General features: G+C 42.3%; 1 protein-coding gene across 1 annotated transcript; it reads right to left on the bottom strand.

Annotated features, from left to right (window-relative positions):
• Positions 1-17,569: 17,569 nt before the first annotated feature.
• On the bottom strand, positions 17,570-19,331 carry LOC120319395 (teneurin-4-like; the record flags this gene model as incomplete). The annotated part of the gene is made up of 1 exon (XM_039368218.1): positions 17,570-19,331. A coding segment is annotated over one exon (759 nt), but the record flags the coding sequence as incomplete, so codon positions are not given.
• Positions 19,332-20,000: the final 669 nt, after the last annotated feature.

The following is a 20,000-nucleotide window of genomic DNA, read 5'->3' as shown; positions in this document are numbered from 1 at the left end:
ACTCACTGTCTCCTGATGATTGGCCTGAACACACCTAGTCATCTTTCATGACTAAGGCTGGACTAGAATTCGCCATCTCCTGGTTTCCAGCCTAGTGCCTTCACTAGACCAAACTGACGTTATTTTACAGTCCCTTCCAAATTTTGCGAATTATGTCTTCCTTCTCTTAATAATTAAGGCTAGTTTTGACATTAGCTGCCTCAAAGTATAAGGAATTAATGAAGAGGGTTCCTTCCTGCTCCTTTCCCCCCCAAAACGCCACTCTGCTTCTTGGAGTAATTGCAGTTGGCAGTTCAGAATAACCTAATAGGCATAAAGTCTGAGGGATGACAGTTAAAAGCTGGTCTGTTATAACGCAGGTGTTTCCAGTGCTTTGAGGAAATCAAAGATGGAGGTTGGGAAAAGCTGCACAGATGGTTTAAATCAAGATTAAAAAAAGAGCCACCCCCGATCCAGGAATCGGTTTCACTGTTAAGCCTAACGGTACTTAATATAGGATTTATTTACAAATGTGTAGGTTGTGTAGAAAGAACTTTGCAAGTCAGGTTCCTCTTAATGGGTGTCGTATTTCAGCTCCCATCATCCTGGGTCAAGATGGAGGACAGTAATTGGGCAAGATTGAGGCAGAGAGCACAGGTAGTCTTACAAGCAGAGTCGGGCCCAAAGTTTCTGTGACTAAACAAGACAATTGAGTTTTGCCCCATTTCACAACCTTTCTTACCACAATCGTTAAGTGAATAACACTTAACAATTGTTCCCTTAACAATTTGGTTCCTTCCTATCTTTGTCCACCCTGCTTGTGTGACTTTCTTCACCTTTCAACATGGCGGCTTAGGCCTTGTTTCACACCACAAGAAGGCCAAATCCAGAAATTCTTGGGTGTTCCTTTCAATCCCTTCAGATGTTCTGCTCTTGATAGTCCTGGCCTTACGACCACAACGGGGCCCAGAATTTCCATCATTAAGCAAGGCGGTTGTTAAGCAAATCATGTCCAATTTTACAACGGTCGTTAAGCAAATCATTGCAGTTAAACAAATCACATTATCATTAAGCGAATCCACACCCCTCCCCATTGACTTTGCTTGTCCGAAGCCAGCTGGGAAATTCACAAATGGTCATCACTTGAACTCAGGACACGGCAACCATCATAAATATATGCCAGGCATCTGAACTTTGACCACGTGACCGTGGGGATGCCGTGACGGTTGTAAGTGTGAGGACTAGTTCTAAGTCACTTTGTAACTTTGAATGGTCACTAAACAAACGGTTGTAAATCGAGGACTGCCTGTAGAGAAGCTCGTCCTTGGTCTACAAGGTTAAATTGCTGAATCAGAATGGAAAATTTGATTTTATTTTGCAGAACTGCAGATTCTTGGCCCATGACAGGAATTAACTAACTCACAAAGCAATGAAGCGTGGTTGGAGAAAGCACTTATTGTATTTACTTGATTACGGATTTAAAAAATGGTCAGAGATCGTCGTTTTACCTCTCCTGAGGCCAAGTTTATAATTGTTTCTCATTGCCAATTAATGGACTTATTATAAGTTAAGAGATTCTCTAGAGGCAATTCTTTGGGCAAAGCATTTTTTTTATTTTTTGCAGGAGCAAATTTGTGATAAAGTTGCACAGAGCAAGCCTGGATAGAATTAAGCTCGATGCCTTTATTTCTTACTTGGTGGGTTGTAGGAATTTACCTCATGAAATTAGTTTACGTGGAGTATGAATCCAGAAAGGGGCTGAACGCTTTTAAGAGAATTGTTTAAAAACACTTTATTAGTTTTTAAGATGTGAGTAGAGCCTCCGACTGGAGTCACGCTAAGGCGTAATAATCCTCGACTTACAACCGCAACTGAGCACAAAGTTTCTGTCGCGAAGCGAAACATTTGTTAAGTGCATTTTGCCCCATTTTACGACTTTTCTTGCCCCAGTTGTTAAATTAATCCCTGCAGTTGTTAAGTTGGTAACACCGTTGTTAAGGGAATCTGGCTTCCCCAATTGACTTTGCGTGTCAAAAACGGAGATCACGTGTTAGTTAAAGATTGTATGGTTAAATGGGCTCAAAATATTAAAGAGCCGATTTTATTGGATACATGGGAGACAATTTGGGTTAGAAATGTAAAATTTACTCAAGCGCAAAATTTAAGAGAAAATTTTTATAAAATGTTTTATAGATGGCATTTGGATCCCCAAAAGTTGTCCCGCATGTATACGAATTTAAAGCCCAAATGTTGGAGATGTGGAAGTTTAGATGCAACTTATTTTCCCATTTGGTGGACCTGTAGAGATATAAAAGCTTTTTGGATTAAGATTTGGTGGAATATTCAAAAGATTTTTAAGAGAAAGGTAAAGTTTACTCTGCAGTTATTTTTGTTTGGTATTATTGTAGATTTTGATGTTAAAGAAATCAATTTGATGTTGAATCTTATAACAGCTGCAAGATTATTAGTGGAGCAATATTGGAAGAAAAACTCTCTGCCTACTATGGAAGAATGGATACTTAAGGTGTCTAATTTAGCAGAAATGGCGAAAATCTCCGCCTATTTGAAGGACCATTCACAAGAAAAATATATTATGGTTTGGAGAAGATGGATTGATTACATTCAAAAGAAATATGAAACTGAAAAGTATTATCTTGCATATTAGTAGATTTTAGATAATTATTAATAGTTTTAATTATATTATTATTTTTGTTTATAATTCGTTAATACTTGTCTTGAAAAGGAGTTAAAGTGTGTTATGGTTTTGATTGATAGTATAGTTGGTTAATGTTAGTTAGATTATGTTTGTTTATTTGTTACCCTGTAATCAGCTCTGGGAAGTGGGGGGGGAAGGGGTGGGAGGGGTTTATATTGTATTAAATTTGTAAAACTTTTAATAAAAATAACGGAGATCACGTGACCCCAGGACACTACAACTGTCATAAATATGAATCAGTTGCCAAGTGTTTTGAGTTTTGACTCCTGAGCTAAGGACACGGTGGCTGTAAGGACACTGAGTAGGAACCAAAATTGTGACCTCTGACTTTAAGGCTGAAAATTCAGATTTGAGAAACTGTCCAATTATTCTTTAAGAATAAGATGGTTGACCAAATTCCAAATTCCAAGCTATATTAGCATTAAACAGAGTAATGGAAATACACTTTCCTCCACTGCTAACCGTTGCCCTGGGCTTGTGAACTAATTGCTGCAACTGTCATAAAAATGAGTGAGTTGATCACGTGACCATGGGGATGCTGCAATGATCCTGTGGGAAGAGTCCAGAGAAAGAAATATTTTGGGAAACATTAAAAAGGCAGAATATATTTCCTCAAAGGAATAATGGAGAAGATCTTTAAAAAGACAGAAACCAGCCCCCAGAAACCAGCCCCAGCCCTTAGGCCAGCGGTTCTCAACCTGTGGGTCGCGACCCCATTTGAGGTCGAATGATCATTTCACGGGGTTCGCCAAACAACGCAGTCCGCCATTTTTTCCCCCTTTTCCTTAGCTGTGCTACTCCCTTTTATTCTATTGGCTTTTGAAAGCCAATAGAATAGACTCTCTTGAATAGAGTCTAATTCTATTGGCTTTCCAAAAGCCAATAGGAATTGTCCAGGCTGTCTCTGCCCTGCTGAGCCCGCCAAAAGTCCCATTCTGCAAACGGTGCTGCAAGTTGTCTGCAGCGAAGGCGAGCTGTCTGGAAGTTTCCACCCTTCCCTGCTGAGCAACTACTAAAAATGTAAGGAAAAGAGGGCCAGGGGTGGGAGGTGGGAGGCCGGCGGGCGCAGGGAGGGTTGCTGGCCCGTGTGGGGCCCAGCGGGTGCCTTACCTCCCTTGGGCTGGGCCAGCTGGTGGCCCAGCCGGTAGTCGGCCTGCGCCATCTCTGCCGCTTGCCAGCTACGCCTCGGCCGGCGCGGGGGGCAGCACTACGCATGCGCGTCGCTCCCAGGCAGGAAAAATCCTCGACTTACGACCAGTTGGGTAGTCCTCAACTTACGACTGGTTGGGTAGTCCTCGACTTACGACCGGTTGGGGTCGCGGCATTAAAAAGGTTGAGAACTACTGCCTTAGGCAGAAACCAGCTTTTAGAAATGCAGATGTAATAATCCATTCAGGAAGATTGGAGCCTTCCAGCTAGAAACTGAAGAAATTAGGAAGACCCTTAAAATCTACATATCCCATCCAAATTCTAAGACAGGACATAATAGGATTAATCCACCAATGCCAAAGGGGCACACTCACTCAGGTCAAAGTACATGACACAAGAAATACAAAGCCTCAAACCGGAACTAACCTTAAGAGCCCCAGAAGGTATAAAAACCCACCACTCTGCTCCGTGTAGTCAATTGTTTTCCCAAAGCCGTCTTTCTATCTGGCTCTCCTCTCCAGTAAATTTCTTTCTAAAGCAGTCTGCATTTTGATTATTCCCAGCTTGGACTGGACCCTGATGAAGATTTTTCTTTCAACAGTCCTAAGCATGAAAAATAGTCATAGGTCACTTTTTTTCAGTACCATTGTCACTAAATGAACTGTTGTAAGTTGAGGACCACCTGTACCATCAGATCATCTTGGGAATATGGCTGTCGAACCTTTGATGACTTCTACTGATGGAGCAGCCATAGGTTCAGGAAGCAGGTTGTCCCGCTGCTTTATAGCTTTCATCCCCGTGAAATTCCTCCAGTCTTTCTCCCCAAGGTTTTCCCCTATCTTTGTAATGTTGCCAGATACTCAGGCTTTACTCTCAACAGGAAATCTCTGAAATACGGTGAGGCTTTTTCTCTTTCTGCTAAATACTTCTGATTTATTGGTGGAAGAGAAATGCGCAAAATTGTTCCAATATGTTAGCACATGCTTATGGCACATAATGTAAAACAGTATCATCTTGGGCATCATTTACTCGGTATGGATGTTTTTTATGTTATGCTCTGGAATCTGTTTGCTTCAATTAATAAACCTTAAATTTTCTTAAATTATTCACTGGTGTGCTTATTATCTCTGGACCCAAAAGAAGGAATTGCATGGGTACCTGATCACTACTTTGACAATTGGCAAAATAGCCTGATTGGCTGACAGTCTCCCAGCCAGCCTTCATGCCTAAAGTGGGACTAGAACTCACCATCTCCTGATGTTTGGCCCAAAGCCACCTAGCAGACTTTCATACCTAAGACAGGATTAGAACTCACCACCTCCTGGTGATTGGTCCAAAGTCACCCAGCGGGCTTTCATGCCTAAGGCGGGACTAGAACGTTCAGTCTCCTGGTGATTGGCCCAAAGTCACCCAGCTTGCATTCATGTCACACTGTCGACCTTTCTAGCATCCCCAAGATCAGGTGATCAAACTTGGGGTGCATGGCAACTGGTTCATACTTATGACGGTTGCAGTGTCCCGGGGTCATGTGATCCTCTTTTGCGACCTTTTGACAAGCAAAGTCAATGGGGGAAGCCAGAGTCACTTAAACAACTGTGTCACTAATTTATCAACCGCAGTGATTCACTTAACAACTCTGGCCAGAAAAGTCGTAAAATGGGGTAAAACTCACTTAACAAATGTCTCACTTAACAACAAAAATTTTGGGCTCAGTTGTCACTGTAAGCCGAGGACTACTTGTAGTGTTCCCAACCCTTGAATACTCCCATTTTTGCAAACTTGCCTTATATTTTTCCAGATTGCTCTCTCTTGAAGGTTGCCTTCCTCTCAAACTAGACTTCCCTTCCAAATTTTGCTCCAATTTCATTCTGTCAACTGAGTTCTTGGCTAGGCCTCCCAATGTTCTTTCATCTATCAATTTGACAGGCAGTCCATCAAATCTGACCCCAAGATAATTCCCAACAGGACCTCACTGGTTACTCTCCAACTCAGTGGAAAGCCATCAGTCCTAGTCCTTTAAAAGTGTTGGCCAGCCAACTGTAGAGCCACTTCTGTCTTAATGACCATCGAACCACGCTAACAGCTTGTCAAAGAGACTATGGAAACCTGGCGAAAGCTTTAGCTGAAAATTGAGATACATCATATCCAGAGTGTTTCCCTTGTCCACTGAAGTGGCTACCTTCTCAAAGGAGATAAAATTTATCTTTTAGCAGTCATGCCCTTCTCCTCAAGATGCTCACAAATGGCCTCCTTAATTTGCTCTAGCAAGTGAACATAATTTTAGTACTCCAGCTCCAGTACTCCATTCTAAAGCCAGGAATATATTCATCAGCCCTCTTAATGAACTATCTTTTGTAATTCCTTTTTGCCCCTTTCCATCCTTTTTCACATAAACAGAATAAGAGCTGGAAGGGACCTTGGAGGTCTTCTAGTCCAACCCCCTGCTCAAGCAGGAGAACCATTAAAGAATAGAATAGAATGGAATGGAATGGAATGGAATGGAGTGGAGTGGAGTGGAGTGGAATGGAATGGAATGGAATGGAATGGAATAGAATAGAATAGAATAGAATAGAATAGAATAGAATAGAATAGGAGTAGAATAGAGTATAGAGTAGAGTAGAGTAGAGTGGAGTGGAGTGGAGTGGAATAGAATAGAATAGAATAGAGTAGAGTAGAGTAGAGTAGAGTAGAGTAGAGTAGAGTAGAGTAGAGTAGAGTAGAATAGAATAGAATAGAATAGTAGAATAGAATAGAATAGAATAAAATAGAATAGAATAGAATATAGAATAGAATAGAACAGAATATAGAATAGAATAGAATAGGAGTAGAATAGAGTAGAGTAGAATAGAATAGAATAGAATAGAATAGAATAGAGTAGAGTAGAGTAGAGTAGAGTAGAGTAGAGTAGAATAGAATAGAGTAGAGTAGAGTAGAGTAGAGTAGAGTAGAGTAGAGTAGAGTAGAATAGAATAGAATAGAATAGAATATAGAATAGAATATAGAATAGAATAGAACAGAATATAGAATAGAATAGAGGAGAGAAGAGAAGAGAAGAGAAGAGAAGAGAAGAGAAGAGAAGAGAAGAGAAGAGAAGAAAAGCTGGAAGGGACCTTGGAGGTCTTCTAGTCCAGCCTCCTGCTCAAGCAGGAAACCCTATGTCTTTTCAGACAAATGACTGTCCAGTCTCTTCTTAAAAACCTCCAGTGATGGATTTCTGGAGGCAACCTATTCCACTGATTAATTGTTCTCAGTGTCAGGAAATTTCTCCTTATTTTTAGGTTGGATCCCTCTTTAATGATCTTCTACCTCAGTGGTTCTCAACCTTTATAATGCCGCGACCCCCAACCGGTCGTAAGTCGAGGACTACGCAACCGGTCGTAAGTCGAGGACTACTCAATTGGTGCAGCACCGTTTGCAGTCTGTTGCTTTTGGCGGGCAGAGAAGCCTGGACAATTCCTATTGGCTTTGGAAAGCCAATAGAATTAGAGTCTATTCAAGAGAGTCTATTCTATTGGCTTTCCAAAGCCAATAGAATAAAAGGGAGTAGCACAGCTAAGGAAAAGGGGAAAAAAAATGGCGGACTGCGGTGTTTGGCGACCCCCGTGAAATGGTCGTTCGACCCCAAATGGGGTCCCGACCCACAGGTTGAGAACCGCTGTTCTACCTGGTATTTGTCCTGGCCTCAGATGCAGTTAATCAATGGACCGGCTTCCCTCCAGAGGTTGTGGTGGTGCTCCATCAAAATAGATCATATCTAGAGTGTTTCCCTTGCCCACCGAAGTGGCTACCTTCTCAAAGGAGACAAGACTTATCTTTTAGCCATCATGCCCTTCAAATCAAGAGGCTTACAAATGGCTTTATTAATTGGCTCTAGCAAGTGAACATCATCAGTGCATCAGTTTAGTACTCCAGCTTTAGAGCCATTCTAAAACCATGAATATATTCATCAGCCCTTTTAATGAACTATATTTAGGACTTCCTTTTTGCCCCATTTTTATCCTTTTTAATGTAAACAGAATAACAGAATGGGACGGGACCTTGGAGGTCTTCATGTCCAACCCTCTGCTTAAGCAGAAAATCTTGTACCGTTTCAGACAAATGACTATCCAATCTCTTCATAAAACCTCCAGTGATGGAGCACCCACAACCTCTGGAGGTAAGTCATTCCCCCGATGAAGTGTTCTGATAGGAAATTTCTCCTTAGTTCTAGGTTGGTTCTCTTCTTGATTAGTTTCCATCCATTGCTCCTTGTCCTGCCTTCAGGTGCTTTGGAGAACAGGTTGACCCCCTCTTCTTTGGGGCAGCCCCTCAATTACTGGAAGACTGCTTTCATGTCACACACACACACACCCCCAGTCCTTTTTGTCACTAGTGTCAGAAGTAAGTCTTCATCCTGGTTCATCCAAGCCGGGGATAAATAAGCAACATGGCAACTGCTTTGGGAAGAAGGTTACAGTTTATTGAAGAAGCAGAAAGATAGTCCTTGCGAGAAAGAGCAGAGGAGAGGAAAAAGCAGTTGAGCACATGGGCAGTAGGTTTTTATGCCCCCTCTAGCCTTTTGTTTGGAATAGTTTCCTGTTCCTGTGGCATGAACCTTGAGGCTATTTCTGAGTGTTTTTCTAGGGATATCTGTGGTTTAATCCTATTATCGTATCCTGCTTCCCAGGTGATGGGGCTAATGACTCCTAGAGTTTGGGTGGGGCATGCAGATTTTCTCTTTGTCTTCTTGAGTGCTCTGGCTTCAACTTTCTAATGGTTTTGCATCTGCATTTGTATGGGGCTAGCTCTTGCTTGGGGCAGAGAGATAAATTTGGGGCCAGGTTTGGTTTCTGCTTTTCAAAAAATACTTTTAAAAATCCCTCCGAGGAAAAATATATTTTCCTGCCCTTTTAATATTTCCTTCTTTGGGCTAACTTCCCTCACTAGACATATCCAATTCCTGCAACCATTCTTCATATGGTTTAGCCTCCAGTCCCCTGATCGTCTTTGTTGCTTTTCTCTGCACTCTTTTCTAGAGCAGTGTTTCCCAAACTTGACAATTTTAAGGCATGTGGACTTCAACTCCCAGAATTCCACAGCCAGCATTGCTGGCTGTGGAATTCTGGGAGTTGAAGTCCACATGCCTTAAAATTGTCAAGTTTGGGAAACACTGTTCTAGAGAATCAGAATAACAGAGTTGGAAGGGGCCTTGTAGGTCATCTAGTCCAACCCCCAAGTAGGAGACCCTACACCATTTCTGACAGATGGCAGTCCAGTCTCTTCTTGAAACCTTCCAGTGATGAAACTGCCACAACTTCTGAAGGCAAACTGTTCCATTGGTTGATTGTTCTCACTGTCAGAAAATTCCTCATCTCTAGGTTGAATCTCTCCTTGATCCGTTTCCATCCGTTATTCCTTGTCTGGCCTTCAGGTGCTTTGGAAAATAGGTGGACCCCCTCCCCTCTGCGACAGCCCCTCAAATATTAGAACCCTGCTATCATGTCACCCCTGGTCCGTCTCTTCCCTAGATTAGCCATGCCCCAGTTCCTGTAACCATTTTTCATGTTTTAGCCTCCAGTCCCCTGATCATCGTCGTTGCTCTTCTCTGCCCTCTTTTTTCCAGAGTCTCAACATCTTTGTTTAATAGCTGGAGAGCTGCATTAAATAATATTATCTAGCTGACCCCTTTTGAAAATGGTGGAACTGGCCATATTTTTTTTGAGAAGCTGGACTCTCAGGATTGAAGATTAAAGTTGAAATACTGTCCAAGAAAAGGAAAAAGAAGGATTTCCACATTGTTGGCCTCAAAACTTACTGTATGTAATAGTAGTAATAGTAGTAAAGTTGGAAGGGACCTTGGAGGTCATCTAGTCCAACCCCCTGCTCGGGCAGGAAACCCTACACCATTTCGGACAAATGGCTGTCCAATCTCTTCTTAAAAACTTCCAGTGTTGGAGCATTTACTGCTTCTGGAGGCAAGCTGTTCCACTGATTAATTGTTCTCACTGTCAGGAAGTTTCTCCTTAGTTCTAGGTTGCTTCTCTCTTTGGTTAATTTCCATCCATTGCTTCTTGTCCTGCCCTCAGGGGCTTTGGAGAATAGCTTAATTCCCTCTTCTTTATGGCAGCCCCTGAGATATTGGAATACTGCTATCATGTCCCCCCTTGTCCTTCTCTTCGTTAAACTAGCCATATCCAATTCTCGCAACCGTTCCTTATATGTTTTAGCCTCCAGTCCCCTAATCATCTTTGTTGCCCTTCTCTGTACTCTTTCTAGAGACTCAACATCTTTTTTACATCGTGGTGACCAAAACTGGATGCAGTATTCCAAGTGTGGCCTTGTTCACTAAGCCATCTGGGAGTCAAGTTGGATTCCACAAAATAATGGAATAGACTTTTAACAGTTGAAAGGGACCTTGGAGGTCCTCTAGTCCACCCCTCTGCCTCAAGCGAAGTGGATTTTACTTTTTAGCTGCTGCTGTGAACCCTGAACCTGGGTCTAGAAACTGTGAAAGCGAACTCCATGCAGTCAAAAACAGTTTCCACTCCTTTTTTAAACACAAAATATTCTTTTTATTTGTCACCGAAGGCTACACGTGGTCACTTCTGTTCTGAGAGAAAAAATTTTTTGTTGTTGTCATTTTGATTTTTGTTTTCTAGAAGGTATCTACATCTGCATGTATTTACAGGGTTGTTTTATTTACAGTCAAGAATACAGTGTTAGGAACACAAAAGTGTCAAGAGGAAAAAAAAATTCTCAAGAAAAAATCAGTCCCAGACCTCTAGGAAATTTACACACAGTAACAAGAACAGATTGTATCCGTGTTGGGATGGCAGTTGTGGTTTTGACAGTAAGCCTTCTTCTCAAACCCGCCTGTGGGGCAGTTATTTCCTTTTACATAAAGCATATTTTTGTTTATCACAGATGAAATAGATCAGTTATGCTATCCTAACAGGTAGCTTAACTTTCCCCCATTCCTTGGGGCGTGTATGTGTGTAAATATATTCTCGCACATATATTTTAATTGTTGATTCATAAGTTTGGGAAGATCATTGTTACAAATCTTGCACAGTACGGAAGCAGGAGTAGGCAAGCTTGGCTCTTTTATGACTCATGGACTTCAACTCCCAGAATTCCTGAGCCAGCATGGGGGAACTATGGTCCCTTCATGATTTGTGGACTTCAACTCCCAGAATTCCTGAGCCAGCATGGGGGAACTATGGTCCCTTCATGACTTATGGACTTCAACTCCCAGAATTCCTCAGCCAGCATGGGGAACTATGGCCCCTTCATGACTTGTGGACTTCAACTCCCAGAATTCCTGAGCCTGCCATACTGAGGGGAAAGGGAGAGTTTCCAAGCTGAGCCACTCTGGCTCAGGAATTCTGGGAGTTGAAGTCCACAAGTCATGAAGGGGCCATAGTTCCCTCATGCTGGCTCAGGAATTCTGGGAGTTAAAGTCCACAAGTCATAAAAGAGCCAAAGTTGCCTACCCCTGGGATAGGGCATCTTAAATTTCAGGGTAAATTCTGGATTGATCCTTCTACTATGAAAATAAAAATCCCGAGCTTATTTAATATTCTTGAGGCACATTTTTATAAAAGATTTGAAGAGGCCATTCAGGGTGAGATGCAGATGGATGTCTATGGAGATTCTCAAGTCAACCAGCTCATGGTTTTCCCAAAAGTGTATTCTCAAGAGGCCACCGGACTTCGTTTTTCCTTGAAGACATTTCATTTCTTCAGAACTGAAGCAGCTTCTTGGGATGAGGAGCGAAACGCCTTCAAGGAAAAACAAAGAAAGTCCAGTGACCTCTTGAAAAAACATCTTTGGGACAAACAGATGGCTGATCCATCCAAGGATACTCTGGATTTAAATGGTCTAATTGCAATTTTGACCGGACTGATCGCAAACCATCTTGAACGAAGTGAAATCTACAAAGATGCTTCAAGATGGTGGGAAACATTTTTTTCAACTTCAGTAACCTCCATTGAGATCATTACTGTAGATTTCAATCTGCTTCAATTCCTTATAAATGCCCTGCATTCTTAATTGACTCTAGATTTTTTTTTTCAATTTTCGTTTTTTTTTTTAAATTTTTTTTTTGTCATCGTCTTTCCTCTTTTAAGTTTTGTTTCAAAATGTTTTTCGGATCGGAGTCCTTTTGGATAGAACTCAAATAAAGCATGCCAATTTATTATAACAGATTTATAAAACGTCTAATTGGATGGTTCTGTTTCAAACATGATCCAGTGGTTTTTATCTCCAGGTTTCTTATGCATCCATTTTATCAGGTGCTGATGCGATATTGGAAAGCACACTTTAATGTCATTTTTCACACTGCTCAGCATGTGTGCGCAATTAGGTTGTGTAGAATAACTCTTCAGTTTGAAATATTCAACAATATAGGACCATTGTTGTCAGAGAAAACTAGATTCAAATTTTTGCTGGAATTTTGTTCATGTTTTCCCAACTTTTTCCTTACGGTGGGAACAATTCCTGATTTGTAAAGTGGTAATGTGTGGGGATGCGCACAAGTGTGGGAACAGAGAAATATGTGGGGGTTTTTTTGGTCTTGGAGGCAAAAATCAAGATGGTGGGAATTGTTTGATCCTAAAAGCAAGTTTCTTGTCATTGTCTGGAGAAAAATGGCTGAACGGTGGCTACAAAATTGGCAAATTTTGCCAATGATTAGTTGTTGAAGAAGAGAGATGCCAATCTTTGTATTAAGTTATGATACCCATGAAAATCTTTGCTGAAGAAACATGTAGTCATAATTCTCAAAGAATTGCTAGCAGTTTTGCCTAAGCTGACTCCTTAGGGCAGTGGTTCTCAACCTGTGGGTCGGGACCCCATTTGGGGTCGAACGACCATTTCACGGGGGTTGCCAAACAACACAGTCCGCCATTTTTTCCGCCTTTTCCTTAGCTGTGCTACTCCCTTTTATTCTATTGACTTTTGAAAGCCAATAGAATTAGACTCTCTTGAATAGAGTCTAATTCTATTGGCTTTCAAAAGCCAATATGAATTGTCCAGGCTGTCTCTGCCCTGCTGAGCCCGCCAAAAGTCCCATTCTGCAAACGGTGCTGCCCCAGTTGAGTAGTCCTCGACTTACGACCGGTTGAGTAGTCCTTGACTTACAACCGGTTGGGGGTCGCGGCATTAAAAAGGTTGAGAACCACTGCTCTAACGAATGTTAGTTTAATCAAATCCATGATTTTTTTGCGGGAACATGCTAAGAAGTAATGATGAGGACAACTACCACTATTGTGATCTATTTTGGCAACTCTAATAGAGAAATATTGTGTGTTCTGGGACTCAAAAGCAAGTAACAATTGAGATTATTTTGGTTCCTTAACAGATACGCCCATGTGAAAGAGTTCCTGGTACGGAGGAAGAACAATGAGCATGCCACAGAAGTAGCCCTAGAAACCATGCTAAACCACTTTAATTGTGCCAAGGACCTATTGTAGGAACTCCTGTATTTTTTATTCATGGTAACATCTGAGAAGCAAGTCAAACTATAATTTTCAGCGCAAGCTTCTATTGCATTTCTATTTTGTCTCTTTAAAAAAAAAGATGTATGCTCTGCTGGCTGGGGAATTCTGGGAGCTGAAGTCCACACATCTTAAAAGTTGCCAAGGTTGGGAAACACTGTATTAGACAATGTACATCTTCTTAAAAGAAGAAAGAACCCCTATAATACAATACGCTTATCCATCAAGGATGCCAAATATCTGCAGGGTTGCATCTATATCATCCTGCCTCAACCTGGCACCTTCTACAGATGTTTGGACTGCAATTCCCAGAATTAAGTATAGCCTTGGATCCTGCTGGCTGGGAATCCTGGGAGTTGGAATGATTGCCCCATTAGGAAGACTAACCTTTCAACTTCTCTTGAGATATGTCCTACGCCAGGGGTCTTCAAACTTAGCCCTTTTATGACTTGTGGACTTCAACTCCCAGAATTCCTCAGCCAGCATGGAGGAACTAAGGCCCCTTCATGATATGTGGACTTCAACTCCCAGAATTCCTCAGCCAGCCACTAGTCTTAAGGTGGCCAAGTTTGGAAAGCCCTGCTCTAGAAAACACCAGGAAAATTGCCACAGGCACTGAATAGATAGATGCCCAAGTATGTTTTTGGAAGTCTTAGCTGAACAGGATGAAATCCTTCATTATCTTTATCCCAGTTCCCCAAATTTACTGAATAGTTCTGGTTGTCCATGAGGAACCAAGTCATGAAACATTATGCTTCTCAAAAAACCCAACGGAGTTTTAATTCAGTGACTCCTGAAACATTCTAGATTAGTCTACATCTTTAGGGATCAGTGGGTGTCTGTCACCTCTATATTTACCTAGATAATGCTCGTATTTTGTTACACACTTATCCTGCCACCAGCATTTATATCTGATAAAATCAAGCATCTCCCCTCACAACTATTAATAAAACTTGGGGTTTCTAAGAATAGAATAGAATAGAATAGAAATAAAAAATAGAATAGGAATAGAATAGAAATTGAATAGAAATAAGAAAGAATAGAATAGAAATAAGAAATAGAATAGGAATAGAATAGAAATTGAATAGAAATAAGAAAGAATAGAATAGAAATAAGAAAGAATAGAATAGAAATAAGAAAGAATAGAATAGAAATAAGAAAGAATAGAGTAGAATAGAATAGAAATAAGAAAGTATAGAATAGAATAGAATAGAAATAAGAAAGAATAGAATAGAAATAAGAAAGAATAGAATAGAAATAAGAAATAGAATAGAATAGAGTAGAATAGAAATAAGAAAGAATAGAATAGAAATAAGAAAGAATAGAGTAGAATAGAATAGAAATAAGAAAGTATAGAATAGAATAGAATAGAAATAAGAAAGAATAGAATAGAAATAAGAAAGAATAGAATAGAAATAAGAAATAGAATAGAATAGAGTAGAATAGAAATAAGAAAGAATAGAATAGAATAGAAATAAGAAAGAATAGAATAGAATAGAAATAAGAAAGAATAGAATAGGAATAGAATAAAGATAAGAAAGAATAGAATAGAATAAACAGAGTTGGAAGGGACCTTAGAGATCATTTAGTCCAACCCCCTGCTCAGGCAGGAAACCCTATACCATTTCAGACAAATGATTGTCCAATCTAGGTCCTCCTGCCGCTTTGGATTTTAATTCTCCAATTCTCAACGGATAGCCACGTTGGTTGAAATGTTAATGTATCCGGAAACAATTGGCAAACACACTTGTTTTCTATCTGTGGGTAAAGAGAATTTTTTTTCATTCCAAAAACTGTCATTTTTAGAAAGGATAACAAGAGGTCACAGAGGGATGGTGTGACTTTGGCCTCAAGAAAAACTAATAAAAAAGCCATCTCGGGGTTAACGTTTCTTTTTGTCGTACTCAAAACACCAATTCTTTGAATCAGCCCCAAAACCTGGATTGATAAAGTCCTCCTTTAGCGTAGGAACAACATGCTTCTTTCCCCTTTTTAAGAATTTTCATTTAAATTCAGTTCACCTTGATACCCCTATCAGGAAATCAGCTTTTTTTTTTTAATAGAAGCAGCTCTGGATAGATTTTAATCTCTCGATGTGGAGTCTCACCGTTCTACTCAGAAAGCTTTAGGTATCCACTGGGGTTTATGTGTGAAAAACAATGTAAAAGGATGAAGTCGAGATGAAAAAAAGGGCAGGAGCTGTTTAACATTTCTGCCACGCCTGCCCTTCAGCTCACCCACTGCCATTAATTTCCAGATGTTTCTATTTTGCTAGCGCCATCTCAACCAAAGTCTTTGGAATTATCTCGTATGCTGGATGAGAATAACGTATACACAAAAGCAACGGATCCAGGCACATCTGGGTAACACTATTTCCAGCAGTCCTGGGACTAGACGTGGCTTGCATCAGCCGTGAATTTCTTTACAAAGAGTAGTAAATCTGTCCCCGTTTTGAAACTATCTTACAGAATGCAGTTGGACGCAGGATCCTATCCTACTCTGGCTAAGGTGTCCTTGGTTCCTAATGCCCTAAATTTAACCCTGGTTTTGCTTTTTACAAGATGTCTTTGGAGATTCTCAATTGTCCAGATCATGGTTGTCCCAAAGGTTGTTTCCCCCCCCCCCAAAAAGGCACCTGGACTTTCCTTTAGGACTTTTTACAAGATGCTGTTAAATCAACAAAAGAACTTCCTCCAAACCGTAGGTTCGCCCCTGAAAGCTAGAACAGAGAATCTAGTTTGCGTGGTTGAAAAGTCAATCCGTGTGGGACTGGATAGATCAGTGGTTCTCAACCTGTGGGTCGGGACCCCATTTGGAGTCGAACAACCATTTCACGGGGGTCGCCAAACAAGACTGTCCGTCATTTTTTCCCTCTTTTCTTTGGCCACGCCCCTGGCACCCGGTGATGTATAAGTGGTTGGAGGTCACCACAACATGGGGAACTGTATTATGGGGTCGTGGCATTAGAAAGGTTGAGAACCACTGGGATAGATCGATCAGATTCATCCAAGCCAAATTATCCCAAGGGTGCTATTTCAAGAGGCAACTGGACTGTCTTTGTTTTCCTTGGAGGACGTTTCGCTTCTCATCCAAGAAGCTTCTTCGGTTCTGACTGAACGGCGGAGGATGGAAGGATGTATGTTCCTTGCAGTCATCTGGTCGTTAGTACTCCCTCTGAGTCATTGAGGCCACTCGGAGATTTATCCGTGCCCCCAGGGTCACCTGAATAGTGCAAATGGGTGGGGAACCTTCTTGGAACTGCTGAAAGGACTGTGTTGTAAACAGGAGATAGGTCAGTGGTGGCGAACCTATGGCACGCCTGCCAGAGGCGGCCCTCGGAGCCCTCTCTGTGGGCACACGCACCGTCGCCCCAGCCCCACCTCCTCCCACGCCCCCCCCTCAGCAGTAGCCCCCCCCCCAGAGGAGAGTCGTCCCGGGGCGCAGCCCACGTGAAGCAGTGCAGCCAAGGACATGGTAGCCGGGCAGCGGGGACAAGACTCTGCCCTTGTGCCCTGTCGTGCGCAGATGATGCTGTGGGGCACGGGTGGAGGGCGTGGCCACCATGGCGCTGCTAGGCTGTGTGGGTGATCTGTGGCGGGCCGTGGAGGTGGTGGGTGGCCCAGCGGGCAGGCCAGAGCGGAGATGAGGGTGGGGGAGTGGTTTTTGGGCACTCGGTCTCTAAAAGGTTCGCCATCCCTGAGATAGATGTTGTTGTATCCCTCTGCCTCCGATTTCAAGCATCTTTGGGACAACCAGAATCTGGATGACTGAGAATCTCCACAGCCTCCAAGCCAAATGTTTTGGCATGATCTTAGTTTGGGAACAGGTAGGAGATTGTTCAATACGTTGTCGATTTCCTCACACGCCATCTGCCACTCAATCGTAGCCTTCTGAAAAACCATCCCAGCGCTAGAGAAGAACCATTTTGGTAGAAGTGGCCCGTGGAGAAGCAATTAAGCATCTTTTTTATCTACTGATACTTCATTAAAGTAAAAAAAGAAAAACCATCAAGAGGTGCTTGCTGTATCCCTCACATCAGTATCTAACCTGGCTCTGAATATATATATATATATATATATATATATATATATATATTAGATATATATATATATATATATATATATATATATATATATATATATAGGAGGAATTGAGATTTCATCATTAAGGATGACCCTACTCTAGACAAAACCGCTATGATCAGAGAAGAGGTTGGCATCCTCAAAAGTTAAAGACACTTCACTTGGTGTACAGAAATACTATATATTTAAGGAGGGTTTACTGTTGACAAATATACATCATTGGTGCTTCCCATCTAACAGTATGTGCAACAAAGGTTGTGAGAATGTGGTTTTCCTTCCCCCCCTGCCTCGCTCGGATAGCTGCTGGGGGGGGGGGTTCCAAATGAAAAAAGATGCGTCCTCTGTCACACAACAGCAGAAAACAAACCGGTGAACAAAATAGTCTATCGTAATAAAAAAGACCCTTTCTTTTTTTTTTTTAAAAAAAAAAACAAAACAAATTAAAAAAGAGAAAAGATTTTGAGTTCACAAGTCTTAAGATTGCAGCGGTTTGGCCTCCTTCAGCAAATAACCCCAAACAGCAGGTTATCCAGAAAGGATGGGAAATGTAAAAATGGCCCTCAAGTTCTTGTTTGGAGGCTCGCAGAGTGTTTGAAGGGGCTCCAGTGTCCAGTTTCTTTGCACCACGCTGCAGGAAATTGTGAATTTTTCTCCTCCGCGAGGCCTTCTTCCTGTTGTCGTTCCTCATAAATCCTCTTATATACTTTTTCCCCTCCAACCCCACTAGTAAAGGTTAACCCAAACCTAATACAGAGGCTCTTTTTTTTTCTGCCCACCCCGTTAAAAAAAGAAACACAACGAAAGAAAACCAACAAACAAAAACTAGGGATTGAAACAAACACCTCCTCGACCTTCAGCATTTTGCAGGAAAGGGCTCACACAATGGCGAAATGACACTTCCAAGAGAGAAGAGGGGGAAGAGCAGAGAAGGAGAAGAATGAAAAACAGCCAAAGGCGAGAGAGAGAGAGAGAAAAAAAAAAAATCTAACATAAAAGGATGTTGCCTGAGCTATGGTGCCACCGTGTTCTTCCTCCACCTTGCCTGTTTTCCGTAAAGTTCTTTGTGTGTTTTGTCTTTTTGTTTAGAAAAAAGAAAAAAAAAAGGCTCAAGTACAACGCAGTCTCAAACAGCTGTCTTTGGCAAGAAGTCAACGCCATCACCCCTCTCTGTCACCTTCTGCCCATCTCGCTCTGTCGCATAAAATGGATATTGTTTGCGCTGTCGGACAGTTCTGGGTACTGCTCGGCGGAGATGACGAAGTAGCCGTCGTACCCCTGAACGAGTCCCGTGTTCAGCAGTTGCTGCTTCTCCCCCTCTGTCCAGGACCGGCTACCCTCCTCCCCATCCTGCAGTCTCTGTTGCTCCCGCGCCCACGCGTGGCTCACGGCCCGTTGCCTGGCCAATTCCAGCACGCGGCTCTTCTCCTCGTCCAAACTGGTCCCGTATCGGGTGTTGAGGCACAAAGCTCCGTACTGGAGCGAGATGTCCGTGTAGCGTCTAGTCCTCCCGTTGAGCACGGTGTTGATTTGGGAGACGGTGACGTTGACCCCGTTCTCCAAGGTTCGCCTTCCGCCACTGAGGCCCAGGATGGACAAGTCACCGTCCGACGGCCCCGGTTTGACGAAGTAGTGGGTGTCCGTGCTGTCGACAGTGAAGTGCAAGTTCTCCAGGTAATAGGCGTTGTTGAGGATGGCGGCGACTCTCCGCCCGTCCTCGTTCGCGGTGCCGATGATATCGGTGGCCACCCGGCCATCCTTCATGGCAAACTTGACCCCCTTGCCAATGATGGAGTCTCCCGAGGCAAAATGGCGGTGCTCCTTGACTTCTTGGCATCCGGCGATGCTCGACGTGTAGATCTGTTCGAAGCTCTCCAACGTGACGAAAGCCTTCAGCTGCTTCTGCACTTCACACTGCACTCCTAAGATCGACTGCAGAGGGGCAGGGAGAGAGATTGAAAAGAGAGGGACTCACGTTAGATGCAAGATGGAGGCATGAAACTCTCCACAGGTCGTCCTCAACCCACGACCGTAACTGAACCTGGAATTATGGCCGTGTCTGCCATTAAGCAGGTCGCTACATGATTGGGACTGATTTTGTTATCTTTTTGCAGCAGTTCTGAAGCAAACACCAGGGTTGTTAAAATGAATGTAGCGGTTTTTAAGTGGGGCCCATTGTACAGGCTAGTCCTCGGCTTACAAACATTCATTTAGTGACCCTTCAAAGGTACAGCAGCACTGAAAAAAGTTACTTGTGACTGCTTTTCACGCTTACGACCATTGCAGCATCCTTATGGTCACGTGATCAAAATTCAGACGCTTGACAACTGGCTCATATTTACGACGGTTGCTGCGTCCCGGGGTCGTGTGATTGCCTTTTGCGACCTTCTGACAAGCAAAGTCAATGGGGAAGCCTGATTCGCTTAACAACTGTGGCCAGAAAGGTCATAAAATGAGGCAAAACTCACTTAAGAACTATCTTGCTTAGATGATCATAAAGCCTTCACAAATTACTTATAGGCAGTCCTTGACTTATAATCATTTCTTCAGTGACTGTTCGAAGTAGCAAAAGCCCTAAAAAAATGACTGATGACCCATCCT

Source organism: Crotalus tigris, unplaced genomic scaffold (genome assembly GCF_016545835.1).
Source record: "Crotalus tigris isolate CLP2741 ecotype Arizona unplaced genomic scaffold, ASM1654583v1 scf7180000020722.197326, whole genome shotgun sequence".
Classification (NCBI taxonomy): Eukaryota; Metazoa; Chordata; class Lepidosauria; order Squamata; family Viperidae; genus Crotalus; species Crotalus tigris.
The sequence above is the reverse complement of the archived record's forward strand: the minus strand, read 5'-3'. Positions and strand labels throughout refer to the sequence as shown.